General features: G+C 38.5%; 1 protein-coding gene and 1 pseudogene across 7 annotated transcripts in view; one reads left to right on the top strand and one right to left on the bottom strand.

Annotated features, from left to right (window-relative positions):
- CACNA2D1 (calcium voltage-gated channel auxiliary subunit alpha2delta 1) overlaps positions 1 to 21,695 on the top strand; it is a 503,379-nt gene that overhangs the window by 92,190 nt on the left and 389,494 nt on the right. For all 7 annotated transcript variants that reach the window (XM_021689797.2, XM_021689799.2, XM_021689796.2 and 4 more), the window contains exon 3: positions 16,931 to 17,047. In XM_021689797.2, coding sequence (XP_021545472.2) covers positions 16,931 to 17,047 — 117 coding nt within the window. The remainder of the gene's footprint in view (positions 1 to 16,930; positions 17,048 to 21,695) is intronic.
- On the bottom strand, positions 8,659 to 15,585 carry LOC110579848 (annotated as a pseudogene).

Genomic DNA, 21,695 nt, shown 5'->3' with positions numbered 1-21,695 from the left:
GTGGATATTCCTCCCCAGGAGACACTGAAATGTATGGTTACCTTATGTATTGATCGAACTTCATAAAAAAACATACCAGAGTATGTTGAGGAAACTTAAGTATCTGTGGGATGAGCTAAGGAATGTATTGGGAAATGAAAAGCGTTCTTTGTGAGTAACAGTGATTAAATTTAATTCTAATCAGCACTTATTAAGCACAGAGTATGTCCCAGGCTTTGTCTGGGCTGCCAAAGGTTGACAGAGATGCGGGTCTTCTCTTCAGAGGACTGACACTATAGGACTCAAAAATCCCCATTTTGAAGGTGTGAAGTTTCCTGAAAGCTACTGTAAGCTGATGCTTGGGGTCTGCAATGATTCCTTATAGGAAAATGTGTTAAATGTCAAATGGTGCAGGATAATAAGGTGAGCCTTTGTGAAAGTGATGGCATTGTGGAATGAGAAAAAAAGAAATAAGAGTTGACAGATTCTGGTTAGAAGTTATATGACTCTCTTTATTGACAGCTTGAGATTAAAAATAAACTGTTCTTGGGAGCTCTTCCCTCCTCTGCACTGTTTCTCTGGCCTCAGAAACCACTTTCTTGGCTGACCTCACTTTTCCTTTTGGTGTTAATATGTGAACCCTTTCACCAAACCTGCTTTTTGCAATGAATCACTTAAAAAAAAAAACAAAAAAAGTGACCTGATTTCCATTATGCTTTATCAAGTATAGATTACTAAGAACAATGCAAATCCTTTTTTTTTTTTTTTAGATTTTATTTACTTTTCAACAGAGAGAGAGCAAGAGAGGGAACACAGGCAGGGGGAGTGGGAGAGGGAGAAGCAGGCTTCCCGCTGAGCAGGGAGCCCGATGTGGGGCTTGATCCCAGGACCCTTGGACCATGACCTGAGCCGAAGGCAGATGCTTAACGACTGAGCCACCCAGGCGCCCGAACAGTGCAAATCTTGATGAATGCATAAATGGCCTAGTCTGAATTAGGATAAAAAGATAGAATGGACGGGATGAAAGAAAATCCCCACAGTGTTCTGTTTATGAGACATGTACCTAATTAAGTGACAGAAAAAAATACACATAGAAGAATTATATATTATGTAACAAGGGGGAGAGAGAGAGAGAGAGAGAAGAATCTATTATTGGAAAAAGATTTTAAATATTGGGGCCCATGAAGAGTGTTATTTTGCATAGATAAATGATTCCATATGCCCCTTTTCCTTTGCCTAGAGAGCAAAGGTTCATGATGGAGGCCAAAGGGTTGCATTTCTTTTTGGCCATGGAAACCTAAAGCGCAGAGTAGCTGAAAGACACCAGAGTTGAGAGTGAACTTTGTGCTGAGTTTGGGGTTATTGGATGCATGGTGAGGATCAGAAGTTGAATAGAGGAATTCAGCAGATTCCTGGGTTGATATTTAATATTGTGGAAATGATAGTTCTTCCCAAATTATTTAAAGGAATTGTTTCTACTGGCATCACAGGGTCCAGCTAGCTTTTTATCTGAAGGCTCAGAAGCAGCTGCAATGAGGCAACATGGCTAAAATCAGACATCTTTCCAATTTTATAAAAATGCCTTCTGGCATCGTAAAACACTAGCCCAGGGAAGGTTGATAATGATTAAGGCATTGTGTTAATTTAAGGTGGACATTGTGTTACTTTGATACATTTGTATATTGCAATATGGTTGTAGTGATATCTATCACATTACATACCGCTAATACATTATTATTGTCTGTTTTTAACAAACTGTACACAGACTTTCAGATTATTCTATTTCTTGAAAAATGCCTTTTATATTTTGATAGGGGTTACATTGAATCTCCAGATGGCTTTGAGTAGTATGGCTGTTTTAAGAATATTAATTCTTCCAATCCATGTCTTTTTATTTGTTTGGTTCTTCTTTAAAATCTTTCAGCAAAGGGAAGACATTTTATTACTTTTAAACACACACACGCACACACACACACAGACATCCAAATTCCTGTAGCTGGCAAATGGAGAGGCTGATCATCATATATTAATGAAGAAATAACATTTAAAACATCAATGTGGTCTTAATCATGGAAACAAAGGTTTGTTTTTTTTTTTTTTGAAGATCTCTTTATTTATTTGTCAGAGAAAGAGAGTTCGAGCACAAGCAGGGGGAGGAAGGGGCAGAGGCAGAAGGAGAAGCAGGCTCCCCACTGAGTAGGGAGCTGATGTGGGGCTCGATCCCAGGACCCTGGGATCATGACCTGAGCCGAAGGCAGATGCCTAACCCACTGAGCCACCCAAGCGTCCTGGAAACAAAGTTTTCAAGTTTATAAAACATTTACCAGCAACCATTTTCTCATGTAATATGTTGATAAAAATTTCATGTGAAGATATACTTAAATTTCAACCAATATCTAAATTATCAGGTATTCTGAATTACAGGTTCTATAATAATGAATTTGTTTTATGAAAAAGGGTTTTTTTTTTTTGAGAGAGAGAGAGCACACACACATGTGGGGGAGGGAGGGGCAGAAGAAGGGGGAGAGAAAGTTTTTTTTTTAAAGATTTTATTTTTTTATTTATTTGAAAGAGAATGCAGAGGAGGAGCAGAGGGTGGGGGACAAGCAGACTCCGTGCTGAGCGCAGAGTCCAGTGCAGGCCTTGATCCCCGGACCCTGAGATCATGACCTGAGCCCAAATCAAGAGTCCAGTGCTTAACTGACTGAGCCACCCAGGTGTCTTTGAGAGGGGAATCTTAAGTAGGCTTCAAGCCCAGCTTGACCTGGATGCTTGATCTCACGACTGTGAGATCAAGACCTGAGCTGAAATCAAGAGTGTGCCGATGAACCGACTGAGCCACCCAGGTGCCCCAAGAAAAAGTTTTTTTTTTTTTTATTTGAGACAGAGAGAATGAGAGACAGAGAGCATGAGAGGGGGAGGGTCAGAGGGAGAAGCAGACCCCCCGCCGAGCAGGGAGCCCGATGCGGGACTCGATCCCGGGACTCCAGGATCATGACCTGAGCCGAAGGTAGCCGCTTAACCGACTGAGCCATGCAGGCACCCAATGAAACTTTATTTACTATTTTTTTATAAAGATTTTATTTATTATTTGACAGAGAGAGAATGAGAGACAGAGAGCATGAGAGGGGGAGGGTCAGAGGGAGAAGCAGACTCCCCGCTGAGCAGGGAGCCCGATGCGGGACTCGGTCCCGGGACTCCAGGATCATGACCCGAGCCGAAGGCAGTCGCTTAACCGACTGCGCCATGCAGGCGCCCAATGAAACTTTATTTATTTATTTATTTTTATAAAGATTTTATTTATTATTTGACAGAGAGAGAATGAGAGACAGAGAGCATGAGAGGGGGAGGGTCAGAGGGAGAAGCAGACTCCCCGCCGAGCAGGGAGCCCGATGCGGGACCGATCCCGGGACTCCAGGATCATGACCTGAGCCGAAGGCAGTCGCTTAACCGACTGAGCCACCCAGGCGCCCCGAAAAAGTTTTTAAATAATAGATTGGTAAATATGAACCACTGTTTGTTTTTCTATAAAATACACTTCTGAATCTGCAAAAAGTTACAGCAAAAGAAAACAGAACTCTGCAAATAGGTCAGAGATCCTCAGTTGTTCCGCTTGGGTGACCCTGCTCTGGGGAAAGCAGATCATGACATTGTAAGCAAATCACAAGCCCCTGGGAGTTTGTTGTCTCTTTTGTTCTGTTTCTGTGCACCTCCCCTTTCCCTTTAGGAATCCAAGACTTTCTCAGGGCCTCCTCTTTATTACCAAAAAAAAGGGGGGGGGGCTGATGGTTATCATTCACATTAAGTCTATAGTAACTCTTTCATCTGTAAGCAGAACAAATTTGATATTAGGCAGCAGGTGTGAAGACTATATTTTGAAAGAGGTAGAGTTTTTCCAAATAGGTCTTTCCAAGTAGGTCTCTTTCCCTTATGGGGGTCAGGTGGGGCAGGGGGACCCACAGAACCTGGACTGAGGTGAGGCATGTTCAGAGGACGCAGAATTGAAGGAGACACCCGTTTGGAGAGTTGTCAACTTGCACTACTCAGAGTGAGTGAGTAGCTCCTGAAATTTTGTGCCCTGGGTCCTCACTTGCCTGGGGCCCAGGGACAGTAAAGGCCTGACTCGCTGTATATCTTCTGCTCCCTGTGGCTGGAGACATAGACATTTGCAACTTCTGGACATCACACTAATCCCAAGCCTCCCTGCTACATTTTCTTCCCTGTTCCTTTCTTATCCTACTTATGATATCAGGCCTCTCTTACAGTTTTTTTTTTTTTTTTGATGCTCTGTAAGCTTCCCAGACTCACCTTGTATTTTTGGAGGGTGCACTGGCTGTCCTATAGTTATTCCTAACAATATATGCATTTTGAGATCTTCGCCCACATTATCAGACACTACTGCATACTCCCCTTCTATTTCAATTCTAATGTTGTGTTGTATCTTCTGACAATGAAGGATGGTCTGGGAATCAAAATTTTTTATTAACGGAGATTATTGTATCCTTTTAGCTTTCTAAGAGAGCTGAAATTATGCCTGTCACTTTGTTTTAAGGCTTTCTTCTTAAATGCAAATTCTGTCTGGGTCTCTAACATGTTTGCCTAGAATATGCAAACATTTTAAGAAAATCTGTGGATTATTCCCGCCCCCCCCCCGAAGTGTATTTTTGAAGATAAAAAATCATTCTGCAATGGCATCATCATAGAACTTTCTGGTTTTTGATTCACTGTTATGATTTCGTAAGTTAAAGTTATGTGAAAATCAATACCTTCATATTTCAGTATGCTCTCAAAGCTGTCAATATGAAACATGTCTAAATATTGAGCATTCAGTACTCTTAAGTTAGTATTTACATAAGTGTTTTAAGTGAATAATTTCTTTTCATTAGTAACTCATGGTATTAACAGACTGATGCTTTTACTTTGACATTGTGGTCGCGTCACTTATGTAAATAGAATATTCATTTTCTAGGTGGTGGAGAGTTTAATATATTAATCTATTTACAAAAGAAGTTACTCCAGAGCAGAACATAATTAATCATTGGTGATTCCGACTAGAGAATCAGCAAGATGCAGAGGCAACAAGGGCTGGGATCTTCTTTTCTCCTCTGGGGAGTGCTGCTAAGTAGCTGGACGGTGTTACATGTCCTGTTACGTGCTTGTAAAGTGAGATAGATCCTAACACTCTCTCTTCCTTGCAGAAATGTTATAGGGGTAAAAGGGAATATGAAATGAAACATGAAAGCAATAAAAGATGCTATGAAAAAGTTAAATGCTTACTGCATGTTAAAATGTAGCTTTATATTCATATTCCTTTATAAAAGTAGCATAATTACTTTATAAATGTAATAGAACTACTTTGCAAGAATAGTATAATTACTTTTCAAATATCACTATTTATTGTTACGTTACATTCTGGTTTTATTTAGAATTGCCTTATTCTCTCAGTGATGAAATGTAACCAAATGAGTTGCCATATTACATAGGCAACTTGAGATTGTAGCTATTTTAGGGGGAAAAAAGCACTTTTTTGTTTTTTCCTCTAAGTAGACAGAAAGCGATTTTGACTCCACATAGTACTATCCGTGCTATCAGAATATGGATTCCCTTCACCCACTTACTGGAGATTTTAAAGTAAGAACCTAATTTTTTTTTTTTTTTAAACAGTGGCTAATTACATTCATTGTCAAAGGTATGGAATAAACTCTAGGGGATTTCTAATCTGATGGCGACTTTCAATATTTTATTAACAGGCTTTTAAATGAAGTACTGTGTGTTCACAAGCACTAATAGTGAAAGACTGTTAAAATGTTTCCTTTTTTACCTTACCAATCTGTTCCATTATCAATCAATAATTAACACTTAAGTTATACTAATACTTGAAGGATACATGATTGATTATTCATTGTTTTTCCAAATAGCAATCTAATGGTTTGGTAATACTAATCACAGAGAGAATGATACAGTGCTACCTGTGCTCTTTTCTTGTCTCTGAGCTACACAACGAAGATGGAAGCTAAGAACCCCTAAATGATAGAGTCAAGTAGTAGCTTCTTTAGAATGAAGATAAATGGCATCAAAGACCATTATTTGCTACTGCACGCTCTCGGTATACAACATACAGCTTCTTATTATTTATTTTTCCTGAAGACATTTATTGTCTTTATATCTAGAGCTGTGGTGCTCAGTCGGGGGCAGTTTTGTCCCCCAGGAGACATTTGTCAGTGCTTGGAAACATTTGTGCTTGTCACAACTGGGGGAGGGGGTTGCTCCTGGCATCTAGTGTGTAGAGGCTGAGGATGCTGCTAAACATCCTACGATGCACAGGACATCTCACAGCCAAGAGTTATCTGGTAAAAATGTCTGAAAAACTTCTCTAGAAGGACTGAAACATTTGAGGCAAGGGCAAATGTATGGACGTCTTTAAATGAACATAAATTTGTAAAGTTGCTAATACCAGTCAGCATTGGTAGGTAGCAGTTTTCTTGAGAAAAGCCATTTGTTAATAAGGTATAATGGTTAAGAGCAGATTTTTAAAATTCTTTTGTTGGCAGTAAAATGAATTTGGGCCATTTGGGGTTAGGGACATTAAGCAAGCAGCTCATTCAGCCTCTGGTTAATTATTTTTTAATTCAGCTTTAATGGAATCTAGTATGATCTCTTCCACTTTTAATTGCATATGAATTTGCTGTTCAAAATACGTATACAATTCGTATATAGTTCCGGATATGTAAAGAGAAGGAGGCTAGGTTAAAATGTCATCTCTGGAATTAACAAACCAAAAAAACCAAGTAGGTGGTTTCTTATTTTATGTTTCTTAATGCTTTCCTTGTTTTAATTCTGACTATTCATTTTTTTTTTTAATTCTGAGTATTTATTTTTCTTGAAGATTTTATTTATTTGGGGGAGGGAGGTGCAGAGGGGGATGACGAGGGACAAGCAGACTCTGCACTGAGCGTGCAGCCTGATACAGGGCTCGATCCCAGGATCCTGAGATCATGACCTGACTCAAAACCAAGAGTCAGGTGCTTGATCGACTGTGCCACCCAAACGCCCCTAATTCTGAGTATTCTTTCTTTTTTTTTTAAAAAAAGATTTTATTTACTTGAGAGATAGAGAGGGTGAAGAGAGCGTGAGTGGGGGAGAGGGGCAGAAGGAGAGGGAAAAACAGACTCCCCACTGAGCAGGGTGCCCAATGTGGGGCTCCATCCCAGGACCCAGAGATCATGACCTGAGCCGAAGGCAGACGCTTAACCGACTGAGCCACCCAGGTGCTCCTGATTCTGAGTATTCTTAAAGATACTCAGAATCTTTACTCTTTACTTTATGTGTGAAATAACTCCAAGCTAAAAACTGAAGAATTCTTGCTATGAATTATTTTTTTGCTCACCTTAGTCTTTGTTATAGTTTAGTTACTGTGTTCCAGGAATGAGTCCTTATATTTCACTTGCATTTGTAGTTAAATATTAGCACCTGTTCCTCTGTGGAGTATGAAGAAAGCACAGGCATTTTTATGGTTGTTGCTTGTTCTGGTCCTACTACCATCTTTTTTTTTTTTTTTTTCCCCTTCCCTTCTACCATCTTTAATGCAAGCTTGAAAGTGTCACCATCAAATTCTTGTCAATAAGAACTAGAGCACATAGCAATATATGCTGTGGAAGGTTCTCCAATTGTGACTTCATTCTTCCTAAATACTCTTCTTAAAGAGAATGTCTCATCTGAAATGTGATACTGTCTCAGCTAAAAAGCTATATCATATCAGATAGAAATAATGGAAAGACTAGGGAAATATTGAACTCTTATGTTTGATTTTTGAATGCCAGTTGGATATAGTTATCCTCAGAAAATATGCACTATAAATTCGAGAACATGATCAATTGTATATGTGTATGCATGTATATGTGTGTATGTGTGTATATGTATATAATTACATGGGTGTGTATACCTATATTCAGATGATGTTCATAGTAAGCCTATGTTATATTTTGAATTCTTCCTATGTGCTAATTTTACTAGGAGTTCTGAACAAGATAGCTTGGAGTTGACTATTATAAGGTGTAAACCATTACCTGAATTGTTTTTTTTTCACATTCAGTATTTTTATTTAATTGTTTACAGACGAATTTACTTACCTCCCACCCTTTCCTTTAAGTTAGTCTGAAAATTTTCCATAATTAACTACTTAAAGAGCAGCTTTGGTCAAGAATGGAATGAAATAGCAAAAACAAAAACCAAAAAAAACCCCAAATCACTGCTGCTTTTATTTTTTTTATTTTTTATTTTTATTGTTTTAAAGATTTTATTTATTTATTTGACAGAGAGAGACACAGCGAGAGAGCGAACACAAGCAGGGGGAGTGGGAGAGGGAGAAGCAGGCTTCCCACTGAGCAGGGAGCCTGATGCGGGACTCGATCCCAGGACCCCAGGATCATGACCTGAGCCGAAGGCAGACGCTTAACGACTGAGCCACCCAGGCGCCCCATCACTGCTGCTTTTAAAAAACCCAACACTTTCACCAATTATATTCAAACAAAAACACACAGATGATTTTTGCGCGAAATGCGTCTTCCGTGTTTCCTTGCGGCTGGCTCTCCTCACTGCCATGCACACGCCAGGGCTGCGTCAGCACATTTGTCAGTTTGTCAGTCTGTCAGTTTGTCGTTCTGGATGTGGGAGGCTCACTCAGGTTCCCATTATCAGGAGGCCCTGGAGGGAAGACTCTTAAGGTCTGGAAATCACAAATTGTCCTGGCTCCCATCGATGGCAGCGGTGCACAGTTTGCGACAATCTCGCTCGTCCACCTCCTAAATAGACACTTGAGTGATGCAGTTCTGGTGGCGCATCTCCAGGGCTGTGTTGCGGTCCTCAGTCGTGGCTGGAAGCGTTCCTTGGCAGACATGTTGCCCTGGATGCTCTGGTTTGGAATGTCTAGTTTGGACATGAAGGTCAGGCAGCCACGGTCATTGTAGTTGAAGAGCCCTGGGCAGCAGTCATGGCCCGCAGCTACAACGCTATTCTCCGAGACAAATGCCACATTCAGGAGGGGCAGGAAGTCTCTCTCCAGAGTTGAGCCCTGCACACTTCTCGAGGCATCGGCAACGGATACGATGCAGTCCTGGCGGACCCAGGCCAGGCGGCTCCCGCTGGGAGACGAGCTGACCCCATGCACCCCGCCACCAGTGTGGCTGCCTGCAAACTCTGACATCAACTGACCAAGAGGCATCTTGCTGCACCAGGGCATCCTGGCTGGCTTTTCATCCACTTCTGGAGTGTAGGCAGAAGACACTCCGCATTTGAAATCACATGATCCTGCTGCCAGCAAAACATGGTTGGGATGCCAATCCAAGCTGAGGAAGTACCCTGAATTTTATAGGTGCCCCTGATAGTGTCTCATTTTGCCTTTCAATCCATATTTTCCAATAATTCCTTATATCACACACATTCTGATTGCTTTCCTCCCTTATTAATACATATATCCTTCAAAGTGTGGCTGCAATCCCATCTTTTGTCGATCATAACCCATGTGATTTTACTTTCCTCTGAATTCTGACAACACAATTTTCTGTACCTCTTCAGTGGAACCCTAATATTCTTCGTATTGCGCATTACCTCATTTTGTGTATCCACTCTATTTTTGGGATCTAATTATCATTCGGGTGTTGTATATAAATTCCATTATCTAATTGCATAGCACCTTACATGACTTTGTTATTTTTTTAGGTTCAAAATAAATATTAATTTTAAAATACAAGGAGGAACTTGCTACAAGTCAGCATTCACATTCCTAGCAAAGCCTAGGTGCAGTAACTAGTATCTACTCGTTACTAGTTACTAGTGCTCCTAGGACCTAGTATCTGTGTATGCACTGGATTCTGTGCTGCTCTGTACCAGTGAACGAAACAGGCAAAAATGTCTGTCCCCTTAAAATTTACATTCTGGTTAAAGGAAATAGGAAATATATAACAAACGTGATACTTAATAAGTTATGTTAGGTGATGTTTGCATTTGCTTAAAGGTAGCTGAATGGAAATCTCAAGCCATAAAAAGTTCAGAGGTAGTATTCCATCTCAGAAAGCTAGGTTATAGGGGGAAAGGAAACAAAGGGCTATAATTTAAAGTGATTTTTACCAATTGTGTTAAACACAGCTGACAATGTATTAGAGTATTAGAGAGTGAGAGATTTTCAAAACGACATTTATTTCTGAGATTGCATCACTTACTGTTTTAATTGAAGAGGAGGAGGGGAGTGTTTGAAGAGATCAGGAGTTAATTAGTAAATATTGCATATTCTTTTATGCCAGTATTAATTTTTTTTTAACTCTGCTAATTTCCAATGGAGGAAGGTAGACTTTTTAAAATTCTTTGTTGTTGGTAAAATATATTTTAACGTCAATTCAGATCTAGTATCACTAGTTATTTTTTTACCTTAGATGAAGGATTCTTCATATATCTGAACATCTCTTTCTGTTGGCCAGCTTGTCTGATGATGTAACTTACGATAAATAAAAAGGACTTTGGGTGCCTGGGTGGCTCAGTTGGTTGGGCGACTGCCTTCGGCTCGGGTCATGATCCTGGAGTCCCGGGATCGAGTCCCGCATTGGGCTCCCTGCTCAGCAGGGAGTCTGCTTCTCCCTCTGACCCTCCCCCCTCTCATGCTCTCTCTCTCTATCTCATTCTCTCTCTCAAATAAATAAATAAAATCTTAAAAAAAAAAGAAGGACTTTATTATACTTGTGATTCATTGCAAAATTTCTTAAGGTAAGGGATCTTTGATCTCTGAAAGTGACCACGAAAGGACATTATATCATTCTTTTGTGTTAATACATCTTTTAGAAACAAGACATTTCCAGTTGCTAGGGAACAAGAAGTTCAAAAGCCCACAAAACACTTAATAAAGGAGAAAAAAAATATAACCAAGCCATCCCACATTGCAAAATTTAAGTAAAAGTAAGTGAAATTGATTTTGTGAGTCTCTAAAGCAGTTGAGGTGACAACGCATCTCTTTGCCTGCCTGCATTAGTACTGAAGATGTAGGAATGTACTCCTGTTAGCCAGTAAAGGCAGTGAAATGAGAATGATGGTGGGAGTTCTGTCACATTTTCTTTTAGTCCCTCTCATTATTAGGAGGTAGGATCATATTCGTTCATCCCATTCATATATATTTTTGGACAATGTGTGCACATCTATGTTGATATTTTCAGCTTTTCTCTCTAGAATTTCTTCGCAGGATCTCACATTATTGTGAGGGTCATAATAGGAGTCCTGAGATAATTTCATTATTTTGTAAAGTCGAAAGGAAATTGTACATTTCTCCAAATAGAGCTTATTCTTCCTATGAATGAAATGAATTGAATGAGTAACGAAATGAAGGTGCAAAGTGGTAATTAATAATGTTAATCACAACTTTCAAAGCCTGGGTTCTTTCTTAGCATTTTTATTTTTTGGAAGAGTGAATCACTTGAGGAGTTTATTATAGACTTACTATCCAGAGGCTGATTATTATTGTTACCTCTCAGCTGGGAGCTCTTCACAAATAGTTCATTGTTTTAATTTGCTATTGTTAGTGTGACAAATCACCAAAAATGTATTGGCTTAAAACACAAATTTATTATTTCACAGCCTATAGATCAGGAAGTCCTTCCCTTGGCACATGGCCCCTTTCCTCCATCTTTAAAGCCAGCAACATTGGGAGGATTTCTCCTCATGCTACAATCTCTCTGGTTTCCTCTTGCATAGTCACAGGTTCTGGAGATTAGCCTGTGGATACCTTTGGGAGGCCAGTGTACCACCTACCATAGCCATCCCTTCTGTCACTCAGTAATATCTGTGTGCTTCCTTCCACTAGTCAAACTTCTGCTTCTTCTGCCCTGATCCACCTAACTATTGTTTCCCATGTGGTTGAAAGAGTGTGATTGGTTCAGTGTGTTGTCATCATTTATACAAATCTTTTGTACCTGTTTACAGGCCATTGAGTCAGAAGTTAGCTGCTTCTAGATCTGGTATGTCTTGATGTAATTAGTCAGGGGCCAAGGTCAAGGTCATACATTAGAATATTGCTACCCATTTGTAAGGAAATGTGTAGGACTCTTCATTCATCAGGGACTGTCAAAAGGAAAACTTGTCTCAGAAAGATGACTGTGGGCATGGCAAAAATCTGGATTGCCTATTCAGGATGAGTTCCATGGGAGGGAAGGGGTTGTCAAAATTTACATATTTAAGACTTAATATGAAGAAATTTGTTTCTCCTTAGGGAACTTAACTTATTTAAGAGCTGCCATTATCTCCCCGTCTGGGGGAGAAAACTTAGTCTCAGAATGTCAAGGTTTCCGTCCCAACTCCCTTCCAATAATCTCTAATGTTCTTAACTTTGCCACTGGCATCTGGGTGACATGTGACAAGATGTGTGGTATATTTGCTCTTTTCTGTGCTCTTGGCATAGATATTGAAGATGAATGCTATTAAGAACTTGGCCAATCTCTTCAGCCTCCTTAAGGCCCCTCAGCTCTGGATGGTTTGCAACGTCATCCTTCAGCTGGAACTCTGCTCCCCACTTTCCATCTCTCAAGCACTGCATTGAAATTCCCTTGATTCTTCACTGACGCAGTCTCCTGGCAGACTGATTAATTCTGAACTACCTTTCTTGTTCATCCCAGTGGCCCTTCCTATTTCTCCACATCCTGCTAAAGCCAAGGGAGATCCCAGGCAGAGTGGTATTGCAGATCCACTTGGCCTAAACATGCCATGTTACCATTTTATCTTTGGCTGCTTTGGGCAGTGGTTTGCTCCTTTACGATGTGAAATGGGACCCAAACTGCCTCCACTCTGATACTCCAAAGCCTGAATTTCAGTATTCTCATTAATGCAATGGTTAATTAAATGTATTTTTCAGGTTTCTTAAAGTGAGTAAATGATATAATGTATCTGAAACACCTCAGAGTGGTATAGAGTAGAAGCCTGAAAGTGATTGCTAATACAATCTTCTAGGTCATCCAAAACTTGGAAGCCGGTCTTACTCTGGGTTATCTGTGTTATTCCATGGTATAATAGTAAGTATTATGATTTCTGAACTAGTTCTTTAGGTATGTTTATGAAGCAGTTATATCAATGAGTGGTGTCACTTTTTAAATATTACACTTGAGGTTATTTTTAAATGTATCATTCTGAAGATTATCTTGGAACTACGGACTTGGAGCCAAGAGACTTAGAGGTTTCCAGTGGAAAAAGGAAGGGACAATATATTCTCTGTTGTTTATGAATGTAATAGTGAATGGTCATTAAAGCCAGTTAATTAAGATTGTAAGAAAGCAAGAATGGACAGGTGACAGATATTCTTTCTGTCAAAACTTGTGGCAAGGACGGAAGTGAGAGGATTTGAACTGCAGAAAAATTAAAGCATATGAGTATATCATTCAGGAGGAAAAACGTCTCATCTAGGATTCTCATTATATGCTACACTCTTTCTAGTAGAAGAAATGGAAGCCAGAGTCACACAGTGCAAGAGGAATTGACATATGATTTGCATGGAGCTCTGTCTGGTATCAGAAACTCATATTATTTTCACAATGTTCTTTTGTTTTATTTATTTATTTTTTTCTGGAAAGAGATTAGATAAAATGGTAAAACAGACTATTATTTTTTTAAAAAGGAAAAAAAGGGACACCTGGGTGGCTCAGTTAGTTAAGCATCTGCCTTTGGCTCAGGGCATGATCCTGAGATCCTGAGATCGAGCCCCGCCTTGGGCTCCCTGCTCAGTGGGGAGCCTGTTTCTCCTTCTCCCTCTGCCTCTCTCCCTGCTTGTGTGCTCTCTCTCTCTCTCAAATAAAGTCTTAAAAAAAAAGGACTAGGAAGAGAAAACGGAATATTCTTAAGGTTCTGTTTTAAAAAACCATGTTAACATGTTAAATATTTTAGAAATGGGGTTTATTTTGTGGCTGGAAGAATTATCACTATATGTACTTTGTAAAAATATATCATATAATCTTAAAAATCCACTTGAGCCCTTCTCCTCTGAAAACTTTTACTAAACATATACCAGGAGACTTTTTGAGAGCCTTCGCCGTACCTCTTGCAACAACAAAGAATATTATATTCTTTAAAACCAGAAGCAAGGGGAGCCTGGGTGGCTCAGGTGGTTAAACGTTTGCCGTAGGCTCAGGTCATGATCTCCAGGTCCTGGGATCGAGCCCCGCATGGGGCTCCCTGCTCAGCGGGGAGTCTGCTTCTCCCTCTGCCCCTCCCCCCTGCTTGTGCTCTCTCTTTCTCTCTTTCTCAAATGAATAAATAATAAAATCTTAAAAAAAAAAAACAGAAGCAAAAACTAGTTCTTTTGGTGGGGCAGTTATATGGTTTTAATTCATTTTTATTACCAAGAAACATTTCATATGTGGTTTTATACCTTACAAAGTACAACAGGAAATTTGTATTGGGACTGTAGATGTAAGTTTCCTTAACTTCATTTATTTAAAGTTTATTTGTGAATTAGGTACTGTCTTTTTTTTTAATTTTCTAAGCATTAAAAAATTACCCTAGAATTATCAATTTGAGAGAATATTCTGTATATATTTGAGAGGATCTGCATATACTTGAACTGAATTGTTTCTGATTCATGACCCATTTCTTCTTTAAAGAACTTATAATAAATCTGGCATTTGTAGGTAGTGACTTAATAAGTGACATTATGTTTAGTACATAATGCAAAGTACAAATTGTATATTTGGAACTGATCTCTACCAACTCTGAATTCTGTCATAGTCCCTATACCACAGGAAGAAGGTCAGACTTCATACAGAAGTGAACACGATATTAATAGCGCAGAGCACACCTGCCTTTCGCTCCAATTAGCTTTATCGGTTTTACTGCAAAGAACTAAATGTCCTGGATCAATTACAGTGATGTTGAGGTTTATCTATTTGTACCCCAAATCAATTAATCTTTTCAGGAATTCATGTTCCTGGATGTCATCTTAGGCTAAAATCAAAGAGAGAGCCTTGGGCTGGATGGAGTTGTTCATGGACAACCTGGTCTTTAAAATAGGACTCAGTAATCTGCCCCTCAGCAGAAAGTGTAAGCAATCCAGTAATACACAGGAATCCCAAATAAAACTGAATATGGGGATTTTATATGACTAGATGACCATGCCTTGAATAGTTGGGATGATAAACCTACAGGGTCAAAATTTAGACTATGAGAAAAACCTCGTAGTTTGAATAAGTCAAAAAAATTTAGGAGTCAAAGCTTGATTTAAATCGTTTAATGATTAATTTTGAGTCACTTAAAAAAATGAAAACTTCATGTAAAACCAACGTGTCCGGTTACAAAGAAATGGTAGCAAACGCATCTGTGTATATTTGAAACCAGTGTTTACCAGAAGCATCCGTGGTCAGCTGGAACCGGGCTGTAGGACCTGTTGGTAGTATTGCAGAAAGCTGGAGTTCTGCCAGAAAAAGCAGGGTTAAACTGGTTCCTGCATGTGCCTGGATTCACTTCTCCAAAGACCGTAAAAACCTGCCAGGCCCTGGCTTTCAAAGATGGTTTAGTCATGCATGTGCAACCCATCTGTTGGATGCATAAGGGATTTCCTACTCGGCTCAGCCCTGTAGCCACAAGCATGGTCGCTCTTTCCCCTCACCCCACATTCTTTAATTCTTCCCCCCCCCACCCCACCAGGAGTGTGCGGGCTCTGCAAAACGGGTGCATCTGATGCCACTCCAGGGAAATCCTTCTGTAGACACTGATGTGAGGCAAAATTATAGGCTTCTTTTGCTGCCTAGCTTACTTTCAGCATAGTTTGATTCAGTGATTCAAAGAAAACAAAACCCCAAAGATTCAGTTTGCTAATGAAAAATATTTACACTATTACAGATTTATTTAACCGAACTTTAATGTAGACCTCAGTGACCTTCAACCCCTCTGTGTCATAAAGCTCTGTGTTCCATGGATGAACCTTAGCAGGGGCTTCATTCTCTCTTTTTCTCTTGCTCTCCCTCTCCCTCTCTCCCTGCCCCTCTCTCTTCTCTCTCTCCCTCTCCCTCTCCCTCTCTTCATAAGATTTAGCAGCATACACTTTAATCTCAGTGGTTGTAGCTAGGGATAACCATGGGAAGTATCCTTCAATACATCCTTGCTCTTTCCCCTTCCTCCTACCTTGGTTCACTGCACAAGTCTGACCTGCCATGCTTCCGTCCTACTGTTTTCTAGCATGGCCTTTCTTTAAAAAAAAAAACCAAAAAACAAAAAAACCCGATGGCAGTTAATACCAGGTTTTGAATTCAGGGAGGTACAATTTCAAGTCACATATTGCATACACAGGGGTGCCCGTGTGACTCAGTCGGTTAAGCGTCTGCCTTCGGCTCGGGTCATGATCCCAGGGTCGGGGAATCGAGCCCCGCATTGGGCTCCCTGCTCGGCGGGAAGCCTGCTTCTCCCTCTCCCACTCCACCTGCTTGTGTTCCTTCTCTCTCTGTCAAATAAATAAAATCTTAAAAAAAAAAGTTACTTGAGGGTCACCTGGGTGGCTCAGTTGGTTAAGTGTTTGCCTTCAGCTCAGGTGGATCAAGTCCTACATCGGGCTCCCTGCTCAGCTGCTCAGCGGGGAGCCTGCTTCTCCCTCTCCCTCTGCCACTCCCCCTGCTTGTACTCTCTCTCTGTCAGATAAATAAATAAAATCTTAAAAAAAAAATCCTTTAAAAAAATTGCATACACAGATCATTGTGCTACAAGATATTTTACAGCCTGTTCACATGGCATGCTGTTTTGGCTAGCTGGTGGTCTTTTAGTGAATTTTTATTTACACATATGTATTTTTGACACATCCAAATTCCAAAAAGATCAAAATGAAGAAAGGAAAGAGTGGGTCTTTTTCTAATCATTGTTTATGGTTTAAAATACATCCTACCATGAACTTATGAACCATATAAGCAATTATTCTTATTAATTTTCTTTTCTCTTCATGCAGATTTATGAGAAGTATCAGGATTTGTATACTGTGGAACCAAATAATGCACGGCAGCTGGTGGAAATTGCAGCCAGGGATATTGAGAAACTTCTAAGCAATAGATCTAAAGCTCTGGTGGTGAGTTTAAATTGGATCTGCTCATTTTATTATTTCCCATTACTTGTTTATTTTTCATACTTTATTTTCTTTAGTATGCTTCCTTTACCTTGGAAACGATGTCCATGTAACGTGTTCATAAAAGGTGAGAGACCTCAGTTAAATTGTGGAACCCAAAATAATCAGTGTATTTCTAATTATTAGTTTATTTTTTATATTAGGTGATTTTATAACGTAGGAACAGTGTATTTAATTGGTACATACGTCTCTTTATCCATATGTAAGTTATGAGGCATATTAATCATGTTTAAATCTATGATACAACGTAAAACCCACGAATATTGCCCGCAACCTTCAAGCTGCCTTTATAATCGTCTCTTTTGCTCTCACCCTGCCTTCCTGTCAGAGGTGGCCAAAACGCTAGATATTTGGTTGCTCATTTGTTTTCTTTTTGAAAATAGATGTACCTCACATAAATGTTTTGTGAAACATGGTGGTTGTTAGTTTGCTTGTTTTTCAGATTTATTAAAATCATGTTGTAGTGTAGGTAACCATCGGCGACCTGCTTTCTTCCCTCAACGTTACGTGTGTGTGATTTATCTGGGGGTTTGCACGTAGCTTTAATTCACTCTTATTCACAGTTAAAAATTATTTTATGAGGACATATCTCATTTGGTTCACTTATTCTCTGTTTGCAAATTATTATTTGAATTATCTCCAGATGAGTGTTACTATGAATACTGCTGCTGAGTTTTCTTGAACAAGTCTCTTGGTACATAAATGCAGGGGTACCTGTAGGGCGTTATATACATGATAGGAGAATTAATAGACTGTAGGGTACTCACAAAGTATGAAAATTGTTTTCCAAAATTGTTGTATCAGTTTATACCTCCACCAGCTTTATATGAGTCCCCATTGATCCATATTCTGGCCAATAAATGGCCATGTCAGACTTCTTAATTGTAGGCCATCAAACAGATGTAAAGCAGAACCTCTACTTCTTAGTAATGAGGCAGACATCTTATTTTATATCCATTCATCATTTTTGTTTCTTCAGTGAAATATCTGTTCATATCTTTTGCACATTTTAACTTTTTAAATTGATTTGTAGCTTATGTATTCTTGATGGTAACTCATTTAAGTTCTGTGTAATGCAAATATCTTTTTGTGTCTTGCTTGTGACTTGTCTTTTCATTGTCCTGATGGTGTATTTTGATAAAATACGCTCTTAATTTTAATGTAGTCACAGTCACCTTTTAAAAAAAGTTATTAGTAAAAAAAAAAGTTATTAGTATTTCAGGGTGTGTGTTTTAAGAAATCCTTCCCTATCCTGAGATTGTAAACATTTCTTATATATTTTATTCTAAAAAGTTCTGTGTCTTTCAGATTTATTTAATCTACCTGCGACTAATGTCAGTATTAGTGTTAGGTTGCACTTTAAATTAAATGTTTTTCTAACCAATTTTCCCGGGGCCATGTATTAGCTTGCATTACCCCAGTGAGCTCCAGTTATCAAGCTCAATTTCTGGCAGGCCCAGTCGCTCACCATATTCTTCAGAAGGATCTTGAGTATTCTTGAACCTTCACATGTAATCTAAGTTTTAGATTCAGCATGTCATTATCCAAGAAAATCTTTGCTGGGATTTTGATTGGTAATGCATTGATTCAGACCAAATTGGGAAGATTGATATCATTATGATATTTTGTCCTTCTATTCTTGCCATTGAGCAAGTTTTTATTCTATTCAATAATATTTTAAAATTTCTTTGTAAAGTTTCTGTACATCTTTTGCTAGATATAGTGCTGGACCTTATGTTTAGCTTGTCTTAGTCTACAAATCACAGCACTGTTACAAGAATTTGTCCCAGGACAACTCTGAATTTCCTGTTTACTTATCACTCACAGTTCAGATTTTTAGCTTACTGTATTTTATATATATCTTGGCACTCAGATATTTTGCCTGCTTTTTTGGCACTTATAAATCCTTATGTTTCTTAAAATATCCAGGATCTTGTACAACAAGATCTTGTACAACATAAAAGGAGAGTTCTTTGTACTATTTGAAATGCCATATTGCCAGAAGTTGAAACATTTAATTTTTAAGAAATATATACATGAGTTATCCATGGTCAAATAAGTTTTCATTACTGAAAGATTCAAAGCATTCTTCTCTTCAATTTTGGGTATGTGAATACCATTTTTACGCATCATTTACAAACGTAAAGTGTGTTTTCAATAAAAGTTTAATAAAAATACGATATGTACTTTCTACTTAAGTGATTAATATTCACTCAATGACAACGGAAAAGGATTCCAATTTTATTAATTTTTATCAGCTTACCTTTTTCCTCCAAATGTAAGAAGTAGATAATCCGGACATCAGAGTCCCATGAAAAATGATCACAGAATGAAATATGATGTATCTTGCCTTAATTGGATTAAAATGGGGTCTATTGAGACTTTCTTTTTTATCATTTGGAACTGAAGCTCTAGACACCTAGTACATTATTTGAGTCCTGTGGGGGATCAGTGACTATCCTAAATGTATGAATGGCAGAATACAGAAATCACAATGACTAATTAAATGTGGAATTAGTTAGATTATATGTCAGGGAGGGAGAGTCATGTTTGTTTTCAGACCAAATTCTTTATTTAACTTTTTTGACTCTACAGAAACAGAAAACACATTATTTCAAAGGGAAATGTTTTGAGGCTAATTGAAAAACAGGTGCTACATTGTGCTATAAATGAATGTAAGATGGCATTATTAATTAACTTCTATTTTTGTTGTAGGCTTATTCTCAGGGTGACTTCTTGACTAAAAGAACTTAATTTATCTGGGTGGGATGCCAATGTAATTCCACAAGTAAATATACTGGAAGAAATCGTGAATGTACAAATTTGAGGTAGATAAGATTTAATACCAGTTAGACCTTATGAGTATTTACTAAGTAGCATTATCTAATTATTTCTCATAATAATACTAAGCTCTTGACATCATTATTAGTGTCATTTTTTCAATGAGAAAACTGGGTCTTTGAGAAATCCTCTAACTTGCTCAAGGAAATTTATCTAATAACTAATGTATGTCAGTACTTCTTAAATTTTAATGAGTGTTAGTTCACCTGTGGCTCTTGTTAAAATGTACAAGCTTATTCAGTGGACCTGGCGAGAGATACTACATTTCTAATAAGCTCCCAGGTGATACTGGTATTTCCGGTGTAAAAACTATACTTTGAATTAGCAAGAGTGGAAGAGCACTCAAATTCAGGTGTGTCAGACTTTAAGATCTGCGTTCTTACCTACTATACACATATATCCTTTGGCCTGAAAAAAGTATATAATCATAAAGAGGAAGAAATGAAGGCTAGGGAGTATGCTATAAATTACTGTTCATTCAGATTGATTAAGAATTGCACTACTAGATGACCCATGAGAGACTATGGACTCTGAGAAACAAACTGACGGTTCTAGAGGGGATGGGGGTGGGCAGATGGGTTAGCCTGGTGATGGGTATTAAAGAGGGCATGTACTGAACGGAGCACTGGGTGTTATATGCAAACAGTGAATCATGGAACACCATATCAAAAACTAATGATGTAATGTATGGTGATTAACATAACAATAAAAAAGAATTGCACTACTAGGTATTTACCCACTCAAAATACAAATGTAGTGATCCAGAGGGGCACCTGTACCCCAATGTTTATAGCAGCAATGTCCACTGTAGCCAAACTATGGAAAGAGCCTAGGTGTCCATCAACAGATGAATGGATAAAGAAGATGTAGTGTATATATATACAATGGAATACTACTCAGCCATCAAAAAATGAAATCTTGCCATTTGCAACGACGTGGATGGAACTAGAGGGTATTATGCTAAGCGAAATAAGTCAGTCAGAGAAAGACAATTATTATATGACCTCACTCATTTGTGGAATTTAAGAAACAAAACAGGGGATCATAGGGGAAGGGAGGGAAAAATGAAACAAGAGGAAATCAGAGAGGGAGACAAACCATAAGAGACTCTTAACCATAGGAAACAAACTGAGGGTTGCTGGAGGGGAATGGGGTGGCAGGATGGGGTAACTGGGTGATGGACATTAAGGAGGGCATGTGATGTAATGAGCAATGGTTATTATATAAGACTGATGAATCACTGAACTCTATCTCTGAAACTAATAATACATTATATGTTAATTAATTGAATTTAAATTAAAAAATAAAAGGAAAAAATCCTAAGATAGAAAAAAAATAAATAAAATCTTTAATGGATTCATAAAAAAAAAAAGAATTGGATATTCCAGTTGATAGAATATTCTGGAAGGCTATGAATTTATTTAAATGACTCCTATGTCAATTAGCCATCTTCAAAAAATGACTCAATGAAGTAAAATATACAGTATTGAATAATTTTTCTTTTTTGTTTGAATGTGAGAAAATTTTAAACCTCTACTCTTCTACAGTATCAAGATTAGCAACCTAAGATGAAGAAGTAACTTGAATTGGTTGTTTACTCACATATCTACTAAAGAAATTGCCAGTTTAAGTTGATAATTCAGTTTTTTTTTTTTTTAAAGAAAATGAACAGCTGGAGTTTTTTTTTCTTCCTTCCTTCCTTTCTTCTTTCTTTCCTGCCTTCCTTCTGTTTAGTGGAATGATTACTTTT

The sequence above is a fragment of the Neomonachus schauinslandi genome, chromosome 12 (genome assembly GCF_002201575.2).
Source record: "Neomonachus schauinslandi chromosome 12, ASM220157v2, whole genome shotgun sequence".
In the NCBI taxonomy this organism is placed as follows: domain Eukaryota; kingdom Metazoa; phylum Chordata; class Mammalia; order Carnivora; family Phocidae; genus Neomonachus; species Neomonachus schauinslandi.
Note: the sequence above shows the minus strand (reverse complement) of the source record. Positions and strands in the feature narration are given on the sequence as shown.